We start from the raw sequence: 18,628 nt of genomic DNA, 5'->3' as shown, positions 1-18,628 counted from the left end.
GGCTCCCACCTGTCATGCTGATGTAACTGTCCTCACAGTTAAGTGAAAAGAATTCAGCAAAACCAGCATGAGGCTGTGCTGGGGGAGGTTTAAGCTGAATCTCAGGGAAAGGTTCTTTCCCCAGAGGGTGGTGGGCACTGACCAGGCTCCCCAGGGCAGTGGGCACAGCCCCAAGGGTCAGAGCTCCAGGAGTGTTTGGACAACGCTCTGGGGGACAGGATGGGATTGTTGGGCTGTCTGTGCAGGCCCGGGAGTTGGACTGGATGGTCCTTGTGGGTCCTTTCCAACTCAGCATTTCTACGATTCTCTTCTAGGATTCTGGTGAACCTTTTCCACCATGTGTTTATGGTCTCAGAGCCCTGTGGGGTCTGCTTCTTGCTCCTGACACCCACAGCCCTGCTCTGGGTCCGTGGTGACAGGTTCCTGTGCACACCTCTCTGCGTGAGAGTTCCTCCTGATGGCAGTTGGGTTTGTTAGAGAGGCATCCAGTTTCTGAGGGCTCCTGTTGCCTCCCTCTCACCTTCTGTACTGCCTGAGCTAGGAATGTTATCCCTGTGATGCTTGTGTTGTCTGTGTGATACTTGTGACAAAATAGCCATGAATTTCTACTCTAGAAAATGTTGGACTGTGCCAGGGACTCTGTCTGTACCTGTCGCTCCCAAGGCATGGCCCTCTCTGTGCAGAGGCTGGAGGAGACGTGACCTTCCCATGCCCTCCTTGCACTTGCTTCTGTCACTGAGCACTGATGGAGCTCACTGGAGTCAAACACCGTGACCAGCAGCTGCCAGGGACAAAGGGATTGCTCTGCTGCTGCTGGAGAATGTGGAACAGAAAGGACATTTTGGGGTGACTTGTTAAGGTTGTGTGCAGAAACCTGGAGTCCATTTCAAACAGTGCTGTCATGGTGCTCACCTGCTGCAGGTGTGCCTGGGGCATGTTGCTTACAGGACCAAAAAGAAGTCACTTTTAGGTAGTTGCAATTCCTCATGAATGGATGTGCAGCTTCACCTTTTCTCTGTCCTTTTTGTGTTGTTTTCTCTGGAAGATTTGTTCTCAGCAGTCTGAAAAAGCACATGAAAGTCTGTGTCCTTGTAAGCTTTAAGGCAGACGGGGAGGAGGATTTTACTGCCCTGCTATCAGGTGCTGCTCCAACTCACATGACAGGGCAGCTCTCCTTTCAGTAGTGCAGTGGACTCTGTATAGAAACAGAATCCTGAAGTGTTACTGTTTGTGGAAAGTGTCTAAGTATTCTCTTTGGTTGAAATAGTTTCATTTTGCATTGACAACACCCATGAAATTGCTTATGCAGTTTTGCTGTTAACTGTGGAATTGGAATGCCTCATTACCCCTGGATTTTTTGTTCTAGCTCTTTAATCACATTTGGTGGTATGTGATTTCTTTAAATATGCATTCAAGAATGCCTTGTGGCAATGGTTAACTTAATGAGAAGTACAAATGGTTTGCAGATAAATTTCCCAAATACTGAACATGTGAACACCCTTCCAGCTTTGCCAGCTCCACTTATTTTCCTTTCTCGTAAGGGTGGCCACATAAACTGCCTCCAAGATAATAACTGAGTTCTAGCAAGGGTGCAGGAATTCAGTTAATCTAATTCATAGAACCATGAAATCTCCTGAGTTAAAAGGAACTCACAAGAACTATTTTGAGTCCAATCCCTGGCCCTGCACAGACACCCCAAAAATCCCACCCTGTCCCCCAGAGTGTTGTCCAAACCCTCCTGGAGCTCTGGCAGCCTTGGGGCCGTGCCCACTGCCCTGGGGAGCCTGGTCAGTGCCCACCACCCTCTGGGGGAAGAACCTTTCCCTGAGATCCATCCCAACCCCCTGGCACAGCTCCAGCCATTCCCTGGGTCCTGTCCCTGGTCCCAGAGCAGAGCTCAGTGCCTGCCCCTCCACCTCCCCTCGGGAGGAGCTGCAGCCACCGAGGAGTCTCCCCTCACTGTCCTCTGCCTCAGCTGAACAAGCCCAGTGCCCTCAGCTGCTCCTCAGATCCTTCCCCTTCAGAACCTTTCCCCTCTTCATAGCAAAGGCTTCTTAAAGGCTGCTCAGGTTCTTTCAGAGGGCTCAGAGCACATCCAGAAGCAGCAATAGCTCCTGCAGCAGTTCTGAACTCTGCTTCTAAATGTTTTGAGAACCTCTGGGTTTGTCAAAGGACTTCTGGCATCCATCTGATGGCCCAGAGTGCTGGCTGCTGCCAGGAAGGGATAACTGTGGGACACCTGGGCTTGGAGCAGGTTGCTCAGAGCTTTACTTGATCTAAGGAGGTTGGAGTTTTTGTTCCAGTTGGCCCCTGGTTGGGAGAGTGAAGCACCTGTTTAGCTGTAGGCCAGGCCTATGTACCAGTCTGGCCTAGACTGTGCTGGACTGGCCAGAGTGGTGGGAGCAGGCAGAGCAGGACAGGGACCGGGAGCTCTGCTGTGACCAGCTCTTGTGCACTCAGGGCTGGTGGGGATGTGCTGCAGCCTCCAGCAGTCACGATAGCACCTATTGCTGTGACAGCAGAGGCCTTGACCAAAAATGAGCTACCTTGATCAGAAAGGATGGTGGAGCTCTGCATGGAGTGCCTGAGGCCTCTCGCTCGGGTTGGGCAGAGATGTGTTCCTATTGCTGCAGGTGTGTCCTGCTGAAGGACCCGTGGGTGAAATGAAAACCAGTCCCTGGGGTGCATGGAAGTGCAGCTGAAGGCAAGTCATTGTTGCAGTACCCAAGAGTTTGACTTCAGGGCCAAATCTGTTAGAAATGTTGGTCCCTGACCTGGCTGATGGTTCAGGTTGCACCCTCAGCACGTGATGATGCCAAACTGGGACCAGTGACTGGTGACCAGGTGAGGCTGCTGCCATTGAAGGGCCTCTGGCTGTTCTCTGAAAGCCTTGAGGCAGGGCTGGCCCAGGGGAGGCTGTTCCTGCTGTTTGTGGTGTGGGTATTCCTCCACTCTATCTGGTTACATTGAGAGGGTAAATATATTCATGCTTAGTGTCCCTCCTTATGATATTAAAGTCAAAAAGACCAGTGGAGCTGCACAGACTATTCCATGGCTCTGCTTCTTTTGCACTTCTTTTCCCTCATCCATCCATCCATCCATCCATCCATCCATCCATCCATCCATCCATCCATCCATCCAAACGAGCCATGCAACAGCATCTTTGGTTGTGCTCTGTTATTTCTCAGTGTGCTTTTACTGGGAGTTACTGTTCCACGTTTTAGAATATTCCCATTCTCTTCCAAGGAGCAGCTTCTGCAGAGTAATGGTTTGGTTCAGCTTAACCTGTGGTCGTGGTGACTCTGAGCACTTGCTGAGGTTTTGCAGTATAATGTTCACAGCTAAAAGGGTCATTATTTGAGAGCTGAAGTTTCTTCTTTAGGAGATGGGGGAAGTGGAATTTTCAGCCCTCAGCATCTTGAACAATCCGATTTTTGTTCCACCAACAGGTGAAGAGATTCAGTCTTGGTTAAAGAAATGAGACCTTATAGTAAGTGGGCAAGGAATTTTCTTCACAAAGATTCCCTCAAAAAAACAGCCTGTGGTTATTCCTGCACGGTTTTGGGCCTGGTATTTTCTGTGTTCACTTTCCAAATCCTTTTTACTTCACAGCATTTTGGGTGCTGGCACTTCATCTGGAAAAAGGGCCCTGGAGCAACTGAAATTAAATCTCAATAGAGAAATGTTCTGGAAATGAGAGAAAGGAAACAAATCTAAAGAGAACACATAGAAATGATAAGTATGCAGAGAGGCTTCAGGGCATAAAATTAATTGCTAAAGAAAGGGAACCTTTCAGGATCTAAAGCTATCACTCTTACGGTTGGATTTTTGCAATATTGGTGAGATCCCTGTGAACTGTCTGGGCCAGGATGAGTAACAGACTTGTGTCAAGTTAGAGTTGTAGCTTTTGACTTTTCCCCAAAGTGTCTGTTTGAGTTGCTTGTACTCATCTTTGTTTCAAGGCAAATACCAGTGATTTTGCATAAGGAGGAGAGGCTACTTTATCTGTGATTTGTAATGTTTTGCTGAGTTATTTGAAGGTCAGGCTTTCCAAACCAGCTAAATGTGATTTTGCCCTTAAGGTTCCATAAATGAGACTTGTTTGGCCGTGAACAGAAAAGGACTTTTGTCCTGGCCTGTGGAGCCAGGGGAAGCAGCAGAGACACATTCTGGATCTGAAAAACATTAGCAGTATATCTTTGTGTTTTCTTTGTTTCTTCTCTAGTTCTCTTCGTTGCCATCAGGAGTCTGTTCAGTGAGATGTGCTTGTTTGAAGCCTCGAGCAGAAGCAGGAGTTGGCTCAGAGAGCAGCCTGGGTCTTAGTCACAGAACTGGAGCAAAGCTGAGTTCAGGTCCTGCAGGAGGAAGGTCCTGAGCTGCTGCACCACAGAGATTGTTTAAAGGACAAATGCTGTGGAAGTGCTCCAATACAAACCTAAACTTCTGGCTTTGTAGTCTCGGGGCACGGTGTAGGTGGAGCATGATGCTGTAATTCCTGGAGTGGTGTTGATGGGACTGATCAGTGTTACAGCAGCACAGTTGCTTCCCCAAGGTCCTTCCTGGGTTAGGCACCACCCAGGCTATTCTGGCCAGGCTGAGCTTTGCCCTGAGCCTGACACAGACTCCACATGCTGTGTGGAGTTTCTGGTGTTCTCTTGATGTTTCAGTGATTAATGGTAGTTTGGGGCAGCATTTATGACTAAACTGGAGATGAAGCAGATTAAAATATTTCAAAGTGATTAATTGTTCCTTCAAGAAGTTACTTGGGCAAGCAAAAGGAGACTTATTTCCATTTTCCAAAACCTGTAATAGAAGACTGCAGAATATTTTTGATGCACAAGGTAAAAGTGGTGCTTAAGATGAACCTGCTGCTTTCAGCACCTGCACTGAAACTCCTGCACTCAGTTCTGTCCCTGGCACTGTGGCTTCTGGTTTTCTGGGACTCACCAGAGCACAAAGCAAGGGGGATTGTGTCAGAGGGCACAGCAGCTGTGGTGTCACTGGTGGGGAGGGCATGAGGACATGGCTGAGTGGGGAACTGGAGTCTTGGGAACTGGGTCAGGACAGAGTGGGTTCAGACTGTGGGGTTTAGCTTTATCTTCATGTGTTTCCAGAGTAGCTGAGGTGCATCATCTATATTGTTAATGAAGGGCTGGAGCCCCTCTGGCTCAAGGGGCTCCAAGAGACCTGGAGGGGACTTTGGACAAGGGCCTGGAGGGACAGGGCAAGGGGAATGGCTTCCCACTTCCAGAGGGCAGAGTTAGATGGGATATTGGGAAGAAATTCTTCCCTGTGAAGGTGCTGAGGCCCTGGCACAGGTTTTCCAGAGAAGCTGTGGCTGCCCCATCCCTGGGAGTGTCCAAGGCCAGGCTGGATGGAGCCTGGGACAGCCTGGTCTACTGGAAGGTGTCCCTGCCTGTGGCAGCTGGGGGTGGGACTGGATGAAATGAGCTTTAAGGTCCCTTCCAACTCAAACCATTCTGAGATTCTGTGATTTCCTGTATTTTCAAAAACATACCATGAATTAGGTGCTTGATAGTAATAAACAGAATAAATAGAACCACTTTTATGTTGTGATAATGAGATTTATTGACATAGGCATGGAATGGAAAATCATGCCCTTCTACTGTTAGTTTTGAGGATTAAATACTTGCAATGTTTGTTCTCATCCAAAAGTATGTTTTGATAGAAATTCTTCATGAAGCTGCTTTCTTTCCTTTTTTTTTTTTTTGATAAGGACACCTTGCAGTATGAAAACAGATCTGCCAAGGACATAACAAATAGCAAGAGCTTGTCTCCAGAGTTGAGTCAAACAGCACATGTAGAACATGGCAGGTTCTGAAGTTGGCATTTAGAATATTGAAGTGAAAAAGTGGTTAAAAGTTATGATGTGGAGCAGATTCCACATTGGACTGACAGTTATAAGGAGGAGCTAGAAATTAGCATCATCACCCCAGATCAGTGGACAAAAAATGACAGAGGAAATCTTGTGGAAACGTATGGATATGAGTTTTCACTAAAAAATAGACTGTGAGAGTGGGTGCTTTCAAAAACCTGTGATAGGATAACTGCATATTGGCCCAGCCATGTAGCAGTTTTGGTAGTTCCAGGCTCTGGCTTAGCTACACTAGAAATAAACCCAAAATTTAGAAATGATTCCATGAATAGGAGAAAATCCTAAGAGGGTGATGAAAAGTGGGATTCTTTACTTTCACTAAACCTTTCATTAATAGTTCTATTCCGTCCCTCTTTAGCTGAAAGATACATCCAGGATGTCAGTGCAAAAAGACCTTGTGCTGTGGAAGTGGAAGAACACGAGGTTAATGTAGTGTTGAGTTCCTTGTTCTGTCCTTTGGAATTCCAGGATGGCACAGTTTTAAGGGACACCAGTCCAGCCTCCTGCTCAGAGCTGAGTCAGCTGTGAGGTCAGGCCAGGTCACTCAGGACTCTGACCCGTGGGTGAACTTCCACATGTTCCGGTCCCCGAGCAACTTGGTGGCCCTTCCTGAGCTCATTCCAATTGATCAACCTTTCCTGTTTTGGGGGACATTAAAAATGGGATGCAGTATTCAAGGGGTGGTCTGGTGTTGTGTAACAGGGGATGGTCTCTTCCTTTTGCCTCTGCCTCTGTCAGTGTAGTGCAGGGTGCTGTTACCCTTCTCCACAGGGGCACTTCTGGCTCATGTTCCATACCCTGATTCCCAGTTCCTATTCCATACAGTGCTCTCCAGACAGTAGGTGCCCAGTCTGTTGCTGCCAGGACTTCTTCCTGCCCACAGTCAGGGAAGGATCTGTCCTTGCTGCATTCTGTGAGGTGCCCCTTGGCCTGTTCCCCCAGCGTGTTTGGCACCTGTGGGTGGCAGCCCCAATGCCACCAGCAGGTTCCTCCTAACCTGGTTTTGTCTCTCTGGTCTTGGTGAGAGCACATTCCTGTCTCCTCCTCCAGGTCCTGGATCTAAAGGTAAACAGCACATCCCAGAAGAGACACCTGGCAACTCCTCTCGATCCAGGCATACACGTGGAGTGTGTGTGAGGGGCGTGCATGTGTGGGGTGGAGGTTTAGTCTCTTTTTGAAGATGGATGTGACACTTGCCTTCCTGCAGTTGTTGGAGACCTCTTCCAATTCCCTGATCGTTCAAAGGTGAAACAGTTTCAGCAGGGACATGAGCCTGGTCCCTTACAGAGAGCCTGTCTCGTGCCCCCATGGGCTTGACTGGAACAGGTTCACTCAACCAGTCAGTCCCTGGCTCAGCCTTTATCCACTGGCCCTTCTCATAGAATCATAGAATGGATTGGGTTGGAAAAGACCTCTGAGATCATCAAGTCCAACCCTTGGTCCAACTCCAGTCCCTTTACCAGATCATGGCACTCAGTGCCACGGCCAAGCTCAGCTGAAAAACCTCCAGGGATGGGGAATCCACCCCCTCTCTGGGCAGCCCATTCCAATCCCTGAGCACTCTCTCTGCAAAGAATTTCTTTCTGCTCTCCAACTTCAATTTCCCCTGGCAGAGCTTGAGCCCATCGTGCCCCCTTGTCCTATTGCTGAGTGCCTGGGAGAAGAGACCAACCCCCACCTGGCCAGAACTTCCCTTCAGGCAGTTCCAGACAGTGCTGAGGTCACCTCTGAGCCTCCTCTTCTCCAGGCTGAACACCCCCAGCTCCCTCAGCCTCTCCCCACTGCACTTGTGCTCCAGTCCCTTCTCCAGCCTCGTTGCTCTTCTCTGGCCCCACTCCAGCCCCTCAATCTCTTTCCTGAACTGAGGGGCCCAGAACTGAACACAACACTCAAGGTGTGGCCTCCCCAAGGCAGAGTCCAGGGGAAGGGTCACTGCCCTGGTCCTGCTGGACACGCTATTTTTGATCCAGGCGAAGATCCCATTGGCCTTCTCCTTGAGCTCTTTCTAAAGTGCAGAGGTCTGTTAGGCTGTGTTGGTGAAGTGAGACACAGAAGGCATCCTGTCCCGTCTCCTCAGTTCACACGTTAAATCTGCTCCCACCCTTCCAGCCCTGTGCTGCTGAGACAGCATAACCTTTCCTTGTTACCCTTGATATTATTCTTTAGTTTATTTGCATTCCTTTCAGGTCTGAACTGCAGCTGAGCTCTACTGTTCCTCAGACACAGTGGACAGTGTTTCCAAATTCCTCCTTTTGTAGCCATCACTTCTTCCATCTCCTGTGCTCTCTGTTTCCCTTGGAGCTCTGCCATGAGCTCCCTGCCCAGCCAGGCTGCTCTGCTCACACATCTGTGTGTTTTCCTGGGTCTTAAGAAACAGAAGATGCTGTATGTGTGGTGTGACTCACTCAGGGATTAGGGTATCCCTCGGTCTCACCTGCCCTGCCAGTCTGCACTTCTGCACTGGCATAACACTTTTTGGGAAGTTTGGTGGTTGTGTTTCTCTCTGGGTTCATGTCCCTCTGTATCCCTGGCTGTGCAACAGTGGAACTGTGCTAAGAGCCCACACGGGGCACATCCCAGCACTTTAATCTCTCCTCTCATCCTCAGAAACTACACTCATTGCTCTGAATTCTGCTTTTTCAGTGCACTGATGCCTGTTGTTTTCCCTCATATTTCTCAATGTATTCATGCATATTTAGGCTCTCTGGTTATCACTCACAGCACAGTTTGTAAAGCCAAACAAAAAACCCAAACCCAGTTCACACCCTCCAAATGCTGCTTCTCACTTCAGAAAGCAGGTTCTACACTAAGATGCCATCATACTGATGTGCATTGATCTGACAGGAGCCAGATTTAATTCTGGGGTTTCCTAAGAAGGACAGGATAGGGGGGATCTGTGTTGGCTGCTCTCAGGGAAGTGCTCTGCCCTCATATCAGACTCTGTGAGACTGAGACTTATCAGCAGTGGACCAGGAATGAGGAAAGAGCTGGTGACTGAAGCCACGTGTCCTGGGAGCTGGGAAAGGAAGCAGGGACATGGACAGAAACCCAAGTGATGCACAGAAAGAAAATGACTGCCCTCTCTCATGAAAGGCCCTTTTATCATGGAAACAAAACTTGTTTCTTTCTGCTGAAGGAGTTAGTATTTTGCTTAAAACTGGATTTTATAGTCACACTGTTAATTACTCATCCAGATAAGGACCTACTTGTTGCTCTTTTTTTAGCTCTGTCTCTTGAGTATGTTTTTAAGTATATACAAACTTCTAAAAATATTTTTAATTATTATCTACTAAAATGGTTTGAAAAGTGTTTCTGCACCACCTTGCTTTGCAGGTTTCTGTAGCAGGCTGGGAACATCAGGGGAAAGCAAAGAACTTCTCTCCTTGCCTGGGGAAAACACTTGACAACAATTATAATACTGTGCAAATGCCAGTTCCTCATGTGTTTCCTGGCATCCTTAGCACAGAGGTAGAGTATGTTTTAGGAGAAGGGAGTAAAATTGTGAAGCAAAGAGTATTCCTGCTGAGGGATCCGTGAGGGAATGTTGGAATGTGCCACCTGCAGTGATGGGAGTGTTGTGTGTGAGCCCAGTCTGTGCAGAGATGAACCCCCGGCCACTGAGTGGGAGGAGGTGGCTGAGGCTGTTGGGTATTGTGAGCCACACAACTTTGTGTGTGTGCTGGCAGTTTTGCCTGGGCTTGGTTTTTCTGGCACTTCAGGACTATACAGTCTGGTGTAGTTTAAAGGTGGTAAATCCAGGCTAAGGGATGGTTTGAGAAATAGGTTATTGTGGAGAAATACAGGTAATTGATATTTTCTTACCTCGTGGCAGGTAAAAGTTAACAGAACTGTAGTACTGGAGTTCAGTCAAGCTTATTGTCATATTCCTTCATGGCATATGAGAATGTCTGACTGTTCTGATCCTGCCACTTTCAAGGGCTTCCTTTTTTCATCTGTGCTTTTTTGTGAAAACCCATTACCTCCCTCCTCCCTCATTTCCCAGGATTTTCAAACTTTTGGATAAGGAATAGTCATTGAGCAACCTGTATAAAACTGCAAGTGGAAAAGGTCCAGAATTTTGCTCTGACAAAAACAGCAAAGAGGGTCAGGAGGATACAGTGATTATGTGGGGGTAGTTTGCAGACAGACATGTGGAAGGGGAAGCTCAAGGACAGGATTTGTACAGGAACAAGAAAGACATGGACATGCTGGAAAAAGTCCAGAGGAGACCATGGAGATGCTCCCAGGGCTGGAGCCCCTCTGCTCTGAAGCCAGGCTGGGAGTGTTCACCTGGAGAAGAGAAGGCTCTGGGGAGACCTGAGAGCCCCTTCCAGTGCCTAAAGGGGCTCCAGGAGAGCTGGAGAGGGACTTGGGACAAGGGATGGAGGGATGGGACAAGGGGAATGGCTTCCCACTGCCAGAGGGCAGGGCTAGTTGGGATATTGGGAAGGAATTCTTGGCTGTGAGGGTGGGCAGGCCCTGGCACAGGTTGCCCAGAGCAGCTGTGGCTGCCCCATCCCTGGGAGTGTCCAAGGCCAGGCTGGACAGGGCTTGGAGCAACCTGGGCTGGTGGGAGGTGTCCCTGCCCATGGCAGGGGGTGGAATGTGATGGGCTTTAAGGTCCCTTTCAACCCAAACCATTCCATGATCTATGATTCTGTGCCTGCTGTGTTCTGTGGGAAATTGTTGCAAGGGAATAGGGAAGGATACTTGCCTTAGTAAGTTTGTATGGTGTGGAATCCTGCACTTTTTCATGTGCCAGGAGAACAGTCACCCCCTCCCCAGTGCACATCAATCCAGGGAGAGACAGCCCTGAGTGCCAGGGCTCAGTGTGGGTCTCTCTTGGAGGGATTAGTCTTACTTGGACTATGTTTCCCTGGTCTTTGAGGGTCTGTTTCCATAAGCTTTATCAGGACCTGGTTCTGTTCAGTAGTTTTCTGGAATATTCATGTTTATGTGACTTTTGGGACAGGTTGAAAACATCCATAAAGCAACTGGTGCTCTGGGCCTTCAGAGCAGGGCTGAGGTGCTGGAGCTGTGAGAGGTGTCAGGCCCTTCCCACCCTTGGAAGAGGGAAAAGTCATTGCCAGCTGTTTACCTGGTATTTGCTTGCTCTTAAACTTATCTCTGCTTTCTTGGTCAGACTCTTGAGAGATATGCAGGGTCCAGGTGCTAAACATTTTTCTGATTATTAAATTACTCAGTTCCTTAAATCAAGAGAAAAGAATCTTGGTAGGTAAGTGGGTGTGAACAACCAGATTTGATTGAAAGGATTGACCTTACCCGACTAATAAAGTGAATTTTACAAGAAAATCACAAAATCCATGTGGTGGGTACATGTAAGAAACATTGTACCAATTTTTGCGACATTATCTGTAGGTCTTTATAGGCTAAAGGTGCAGAAATGAGTGTTCAAGATCTCTTATTGCATTTTTTTGTTTTCTATGTCGACTTAAATCCTCCTTGGCTGTCCTGGGGTGCTTTGCCCTCACTCATGTGCAGTGTGTGGTGTCATGAGAGGCTGGTGGGGATATTGAACAGGTCTGGAGGGAGCAGGATGGTGTTGGTTCTGTGTGAGGGGTGAGCACAAAGCAGTTCTGGCTTCTCCAGGGGCTTTGGCAGACAGCAGGAATTCCCTGGGAGTGTTTCCACAAGGGGTGTATCAGCCAGCAGGCACTGCCATTGTTGGGGTCCAGGTGAGTTCCTGCAGGTTTGGGTTCCCAGGGAAGCAGCCCCGGGCAGAGGCCGGGCCAGGGCAGAGCAGGGGCAGCTCCTCAGCCCGTCTGGCACAGTTGGCACCAGCACTGAGCCCCCTGCCCTCCCTTCTGTGCTTTAGACCTGTCCTCTGGATGCCTCAGCAGACTGGGGGTTCTGTTTTTTAGTAGCTGGAGTTAATGTGCAGTGTCTCTTGCAGCCCCTTTGCTTCAGTTCCTCTGACAGTTCATAGAATAGAACCATAGAATTGATTGGGTTGGAAAAGCCTTCCGAGATCATCAAGTCCAACTCTTGGTCCAACTCCAGTCCCTTTACCAGATCATGGCACTCAGTGCCACGGCCAAGCTCAGCTGAAAAACCTCCAGGGATGGGGAATCCACCCCCTCTCTGGGCAACCCATTCCAATCCCTGAGCACTCTCTCTGCAAAGAATTTTTTCTGATCTCCAACTTCAATTTCCCCTGGCAGAGCTTGAGCCCATCGTGCCCCCTTGTCCTATTGCTGAGTGCCTGGGAGAAGAGACCAACCCCCACCTGGCCAGAACTTCCCTTCAGGTAGTTCTGGACAGTGCTGAGGTCACCTCTGAGCCTCCTCTTCAGGCTAAACAACCCAGTTGTACCAGAATATCACCATTTGACTCCTGGGTGGGTGTATTTGGTGTTCTGAAAATGTCTGGAAAGCATTAGGAACCTTCCTAGGCAGTCAAGACCATTGCAGAGCTGTGTGATTAAAAAAGGACTATATTTCACAAGAGACTCCTTTGCCATAATAATTAGCTCTGTCTTCCAGTGTCCTCAAGCCTAACAATGGAGCTTAATAACTTAAAAATAGTATATTGTTAAAGTAGCTCATTTTCCTATGCATGCTTACAATTTTCAGTAGAAACTTCCATAGATCTGGCTGAGAAAAAGAGGAGTTGGATGAAAAATGTGTCTTGTATTGAATTGGATTTGTTTTATTGCACTGAGACAGTTTTGAAAGTATTTTAGTTATTTTTAGGTCTACAATGAGCTTCTAATTTTTGGGAAATTCCAGCCTGAAATGATCTTAGTGTGTAGTGTCGTAATTGATAGTAGGAATTGTGGTGATTGGAGATTGAAGCAGAACAAATAAGTATCCAAATAAATATTCTTTACCTTAAATACTTTAAAGATTTGTATTTTTTCAAATTCTCTCTGTAAGAGTTAAGGGTTAACTTAGATAAAGCAACAGTACACGAATTGTCTGCACTGGAGGAAATCTTTCAGTCTCCACTTTGATGCTGTGTTTGCAAAACCCACAGCTTATAAACTGTGTTTGGAAGGATTGGAAACTTCTTTTTCTGTCTTGTCCCGGGAATGGAGGCTGGAACAGCCACACAGAAATGAGCACCTCGTGGTTTCTTACCTGGCAGTTCATCCATAGTTCATCCACTTTCTGCTCTCTCTCTACAGGATTTTCTGCTAATGAACTTGGTGAAGTTCTTGCCTTTGTTCCACACCCATAAAGTTTACAAGACTAGTCAGAGTTGGTGTTTTAGTCTTGAATTTCTTGCTGTTGGTGGGTGCTCTGAGCAATTCCTGCTGTCCCTGGGGACACAGAGGTGTCCCAAGTGGAAATGAAAGAGCTCTGAGTTACTCATGATCTGTGCCAGCTTGGGAAACCTCTTTGCCTTATTGAAATATTTACTGTGTAGATGTTGAATTCACTTCTCATTTGCATTTCTTTCATTTTGATGATTATAATAGTTTTTTTATTACAATTAATTTTAAAAAATGTTCTTTCCTGTAGGGCACAGCTTAGGCTATGGCTTTGTGAACTACGTAACTGCAAAAGATGCTGAAAGAGCAATAAACACACTGAATGGCCTCAGACTTCAGTCAAAAACTATCAAGGTAGGAGGTTTTTCAGTCTCTCTGAAAATGATAGATGTAATGAAAGTTGTAAAACTTCATTCTGGTGGTGCTCCCAACTGCAGGAAGGGTGAATCTGGGAGAAGAGTAGTGAAGTGTTTTGAAACAGCTTTGTATTCAAAGATTCCTCTTTTTTTTATTCTCATCATTTTTACAGCAGTGGAGAAACCATTCTGAATTGTTGCCAGGCTTTTTAAAAAACTCATGTACCTTTTGGGTACTTCATGGTGTTTATTTTAAATCTTGTTACTGCACATGGCACTCCTTGTCCAAAACAACAGCCTGTGCTGCATAGGTGGGATTCACACCTGCTTAGGTGATATTTGTAACTTTCTCTAGTAGCAGACAGAAAATTGCACTTTAGCTGGTAAAGTCTTTTTATGAAGCTTTAAAAAATACACTGACAGGACAAGTTCTCAGTGTGACCTGTGGGAGCTGCCAGTGTCTGAGTCAGGGATTCTTCAACATGGCAAGTGTGTTTGCTGGGAGTGTAGGTATTGATCTGCTGCTGTCTCCTTATGGCAGTGCCCATGTGTTGATTATCTGTTGGATGAGCCCCAAATGAATGGAGTTATGCAGGGACATGCCCTTTCTCCTTTTGTTTTCTCAGTTTTCCCTTTCCTCTCCCAGTTCTGTTTTTTTGAACTCCAGTAAAAATCCCAGAGTTGTTTAGTGGGGAATAAATGCAATTGCCTCGTGACAAAATAACTTGACCTTCCCTGTTAACCCTGAGCATACCTTTACTTTCTTGCTTCTGCAGGTCTCCTATGCCCGCCCAAGCTCTGAAGTTATCAAGGATGCTAATTTATATATCAGTGGCCTGCCCAGGTCCATGACACAGAAGGATGTTGAAGACATGTTTTCCCGCTTCGGGCGCATCATCAACTCACGTGTGCTTGTGGATCAAACCACAGGTGAGCTCTGGGGCCTTGGCTGCATTAAACTGCAGTGTGCAGCATGTTCAGTGGTTTTCTGATACTGGCAGTTCTGAAACTTAATTAAATTAGACTTCCACAAACTAACCATGACATCTGGTGTCAACCACTGACATAATTTTAATGGGAAATCCTTGTCCAGTGATTTTTTTGAACACAGAATGATTCTGCTGCCTCCTTTGCTAGCTTAGAGGCCAAACCTTATATCATCTTAAAAAGGATTATTGTAATTTTTGTCAGCTGCTGATTTGCCAAATCTCTCTTGCTCTGACACTTGTCACTGCAGTGCAGCTTCTGCACCATGTGTGTAACCTGCAGTGCTGACTTTGCCTGTCTCTACACACATGCAGTTATTATCCACAGGCAAATTCCAGGCCATGGTTACAGATTTAAAAGCAAAGCAATATGTTTTGTCTTTTATACCAGCTTGGAACTCACTCAGACAGTTTTCTCATATTTTCAACCATTTGAGGTGTCTTACAAGCCCCTGTGGTTACTGCTAAGCAAAAGAATGAATTTTATACACTTAGTACAGCCCTGAAAGTTCTGAATGTATTTTGTTTATTGAAAAAAAAAAGAAAGAAAAGTGAAAAGAGTTAAGTGCTTGGCTCAGGGGAGAACAGTTAAGGGGTTTTTTATGATAATAATTCTGACTCTGTTACAGTGTGTTTCAGAGTTTAAATTTCTTACCTCATTATTTCAAATTGGGTAACTGAAAGAGTCTGGCTTATCCTGTCACCCAGGTGTTCTGTGGCTTTTCCAGTAGGCCTTATGTCATGTGTGAGTCTGGGGAGAACTTCTGCAAATACACTTTTTCATTGATCAGACCTGTGCTGTGTTAGAATAAAGATAATCTAATTCTAGCAATTCCACATTTAACATTTATAACTGGAATATGTGCATTTATCCACACTCATCAGTTCAGCAGCAGCTTTCCCGCTCTGTGAGGAACGTGCTGTAATCCAGGGTGGGCCATCAACAGGCTCTGGTGAAGTCAGTGTGACTGCAGGCTGAGGGCTGGGGGGCTGGGACCCCACCAGAGCCAGCTCCTGGTGCAGGAACCTGCTCTGGAGTGTCTCTGTGTGTCAGAGACACCCGAGGTGACTGGATGAGGTCTGGGGACTGGCATTGTACACACTGTGGTGGAGTGAGGAAAATCCCATCCTTCCCTTCTAGAGAGGAGGATTCTTTTTGTCCAGCTCTGATACCTGTGTGGTCCCACCTCTAAAGCTGATTATCCAGGAGGCAGCTGTACAGAGAAGCACGAAAAAGACTCATGGGGCACAGCAAACTTATGTACATGTCCAAACTAGTCATCCCTCTGGCAGTCAGTGGGGGCTGGAGAGCACCTGACTGCCAGAGCTGTAAAATGAGATGGCAGAAGTCATACAAATAAAATCTCTCCAAGAGTAATAGACTCTTCATGGGTGTGCTGAAGGCAGATGCTGTGTAATTCAGCTCAGAACACACCTCCTGCTTTCCAGTAGCCCTAATGATGCCTTGATTGAAAATGGATTGTACATCACAAAATCAATGCCTGCAGACCTGGGTTTGCTTTCCCACCAGGAATGTAGCTGTACCTTCTCACAGAGGTGGTTCTCTACTTTTGAAAACTATTCTGTTTGAAAACAAGGCTTCCTAAAGTATTGGTATTTTAAATGAATGCTGTGATAGATGGGTGAGAAGCACTTGGAAGAGCAACATGAAAGTAGTCAAGTCACAGTAAGCTGAGCTCTGGGACAGGCCTTGCTGACTTGTGGGTGATGCTGCTCCAGACCTTTCCAGAGTGGGACAAGGCTTTCCCCTGGCACAGCAGGCTGATCTCAGGGGCACCTGAGCACTTAGTGCTGTCAGCTCTAATCTGGTGAGCCCATCTGTTGTTCTTTATCAGAGCTCTCCCAGTGCCCCGAACACAAACACACTTTGCTGCAGGCCCAGCATTTGGCACGATGCATTTTCTTCTGTGAAACAGAGAAAATGATCCTCAGTGGTTATCAAATACCTGGTGATTTATGATAAGCTTAACTTCTGAAACTGGCTTTGAAGCCCTGTGTGGGTACAAAGAACACATGAAAGTATCTGATATGTCCCTTCCTGAAATAGAGCTAATGAAGTCCTACAATATCTGCTTTGGAATGGCATTCAAACAAAAGGTGCCCTTTCAGCTTCACTGTGATAAACCATATTTTCAGCCTATGGTTGAGTCACAGATGAGAATCAAGGGGAGGAGGGGACAGTTCACAAGGCATAACCTGCACCTCGATCAGCATCCAGGGGCTGGGACTAGGACAGAATTACAGTTTAACAGCTGTGAAATTGATTCAGTACAGTCACCAAGAGGTAATTCTTAATTGGTTTTAATGAATTAAAATAATGTGTGTGCCAGCTAGAAATAATGAACGTGGTGTAGGTGAAATTGTGACCTCTCCATTACAAAAGGTGAAACTCCTTTATTACAGTCAGACCTTTCTTTCTCCATATCTGAACCTGAGTGTGTTTCCAGGATGGAAAAAGGAAAAAATTGCAAAAATGTGTCCATTCTGTGTTTGCAGATGCTTTTTAGTGATAAAGTAATTGAAACTAAGGGGTTTGGGTTTGTTTTTAAGCAAATGGAATGAATTCTTCTTTTAAATTTACTTAAAATGTTGGGAGGGTTTTTTTATTAATGGAAATGTCAGTTGGTGATGAATTTCATGGAATTCTATCACATTGTAGTTTTTAAGTGTTTTAGTCATTGTGGTTGTTATACCTGAAATGAATATGTTAATTTATCTTTGGTTTCTGAATTTCATACTTTATCCTCCAGCTGCTGAAGAAGCATTAGTAAATGTGGAGAATTTGAAAGCTGTGACCACAGAAATATTGACCTTTTTGTTTTTTGTTTTCAAAGTTATTTTGAGTTTATCCTGAACTTCAATTTTTTTATTTTTTTGTTTTGTTTTGTTTTGTTTTTTTATTGGTTTGGTTACAAGGTTTGTCCAGAGGGGTCGCATTTATCCGGTTTGACAAAAGGTCAGAAGCAGAAGAGGCAATTACAAATTTCAATGGTCACAAACCCCCAGGTTCCTCCGAGCCCATTACAGTGAAGTTTGCAGCCAACCCTAACCAGAACAAAAATGTGGCACTGTTGTCGCAGCTGTGTCATTCACCAGCTCGACGGTTTGGAGGGCCAGTGCATCACCAGGCGCAGAGATTCAGGTAGGTTAGGAGGAATAAATGCGTTTAAGGCTGTGCTCCTGTTCCCCTGTCCATCTGGAAGCTCCCACAGCTGGGCAGTGACTCCTCGCTGCAGCGTGGGGGAATGAATACATGGTGCACTATGTGTCCTGCAGTGTTATGTAAATAAACTGTTGCATTAAAATATGATTAAAGTAAAGCTTTACTTGTAAAATTTATATTGAAGTTAGTACATAAAGGTACCTGCACTCTGGGGTCTGTTTCCACAACTGGGTACAGGGAGGTGAAAGAAGCAGCAGGTTCCAAGTGGGTGTTGGTAAGTCCTGTCTCAACAGATCCCCATTCTGTGGTCTGTATTTCTCAGCAGAGATATATTGGCAACTTAACTCAAACTCTGAACCGTTGGTTCCAGCCGGGAGGTGTCATAGTAAGACAGGAAAACCTTGTTTCTGATGAGGAGGTTCAGTAGGATCCGTGTGTGCATCCCGACCTCTGCAGGGCTCTGCCTTCCCTCGAGACCTTAAGAGTTCAGTGATGAGAATATTGAGTAGTTTCAGCATCTGTCTGCATCCAGGCTGTGGAAGATGCTGTGTTTTGCTTTTGAGGATTGCCTTGGTTGCTTTGAGCAGGAATTGCTTGAACTGGAATTGTCTTGGATGCTTTTGGAGGAAGCTGATGGTTGGAGAGTGCTCTGGAAAATGAGATATATTGACTGGCAGATAAGCAGTGGCCTTTGAGATGAGATTATGTTCCTGAGAGTTTCTGGCTGCAGTGTCTCCCTGTTGAGAATATACTCTTTTTTTATTTTTGTTTTTCTTCTCTGAGGTGTCCAGTGATGGACTAAAATCTCAGCCAGTTTTTGGCTGTGCTGCTGCTCCACTTGCCTATAATGCTGTAGTTCAGCATTTTGAGCACAGCTCGGTGTAATGTGTCCCCAGAGAGAACTGGTACTTTGTGGTCAGCTGTGGTTTTACACTGAGGATGGTTGAACAGTTTGCCCAAAGAGACCATGAA

At 46.3% G+C, this 18,628-nt stretch overlaps 1 protein-coding gene across 2 annotated transcripts in view; it reads left to right on the top strand.

The window, feature by feature from the left end:
- ELAVL1 (ELAV like RNA binding protein 1) overlaps nucleotides 1-18,628 on the top strand; it is a 41,029-nt gene that overhangs the window by 15,097 nt on the left and 7,304 nt on the right. For both annotated transcript variants that reach the window (XM_071578305.1, XM_071578306.1), the window contains exons 3-5: nucleotides 13,381-13,484; nucleotides 14,263-14,416; nucleotides 17,410-17,635. In XM_071578305.1, the coding sequence (XP_071434406.1) occupies nucleotides 13,381-13,484; nucleotides 14,263-14,416; nucleotides 17,410-17,635 (484 nt within the window). The remainder of the gene's footprint in view (nucleotides 1-13,380; nucleotides 13,485-14,262; nucleotides 14,417-17,409; nucleotides 17,636-18,628) is intronic.

The sequence above is a fragment of the Pithys albifrons genome, chromosome 27 (genome assembly GCF_047495875.1).
Source record: "Pithys albifrons albifrons isolate INPA30051 chromosome 27, PitAlb_v1, whole genome shotgun sequence".
In the NCBI taxonomy this organism is placed as follows: domain Eukaryota; kingdom Metazoa; phylum Chordata; class Aves; order Passeriformes; family Thamnophilidae; genus Pithys; species Pithys albifrons.
Note: the sequence above shows the minus strand (reverse complement) of the source record. Positions and strands in the feature narration are given on the sequence as shown.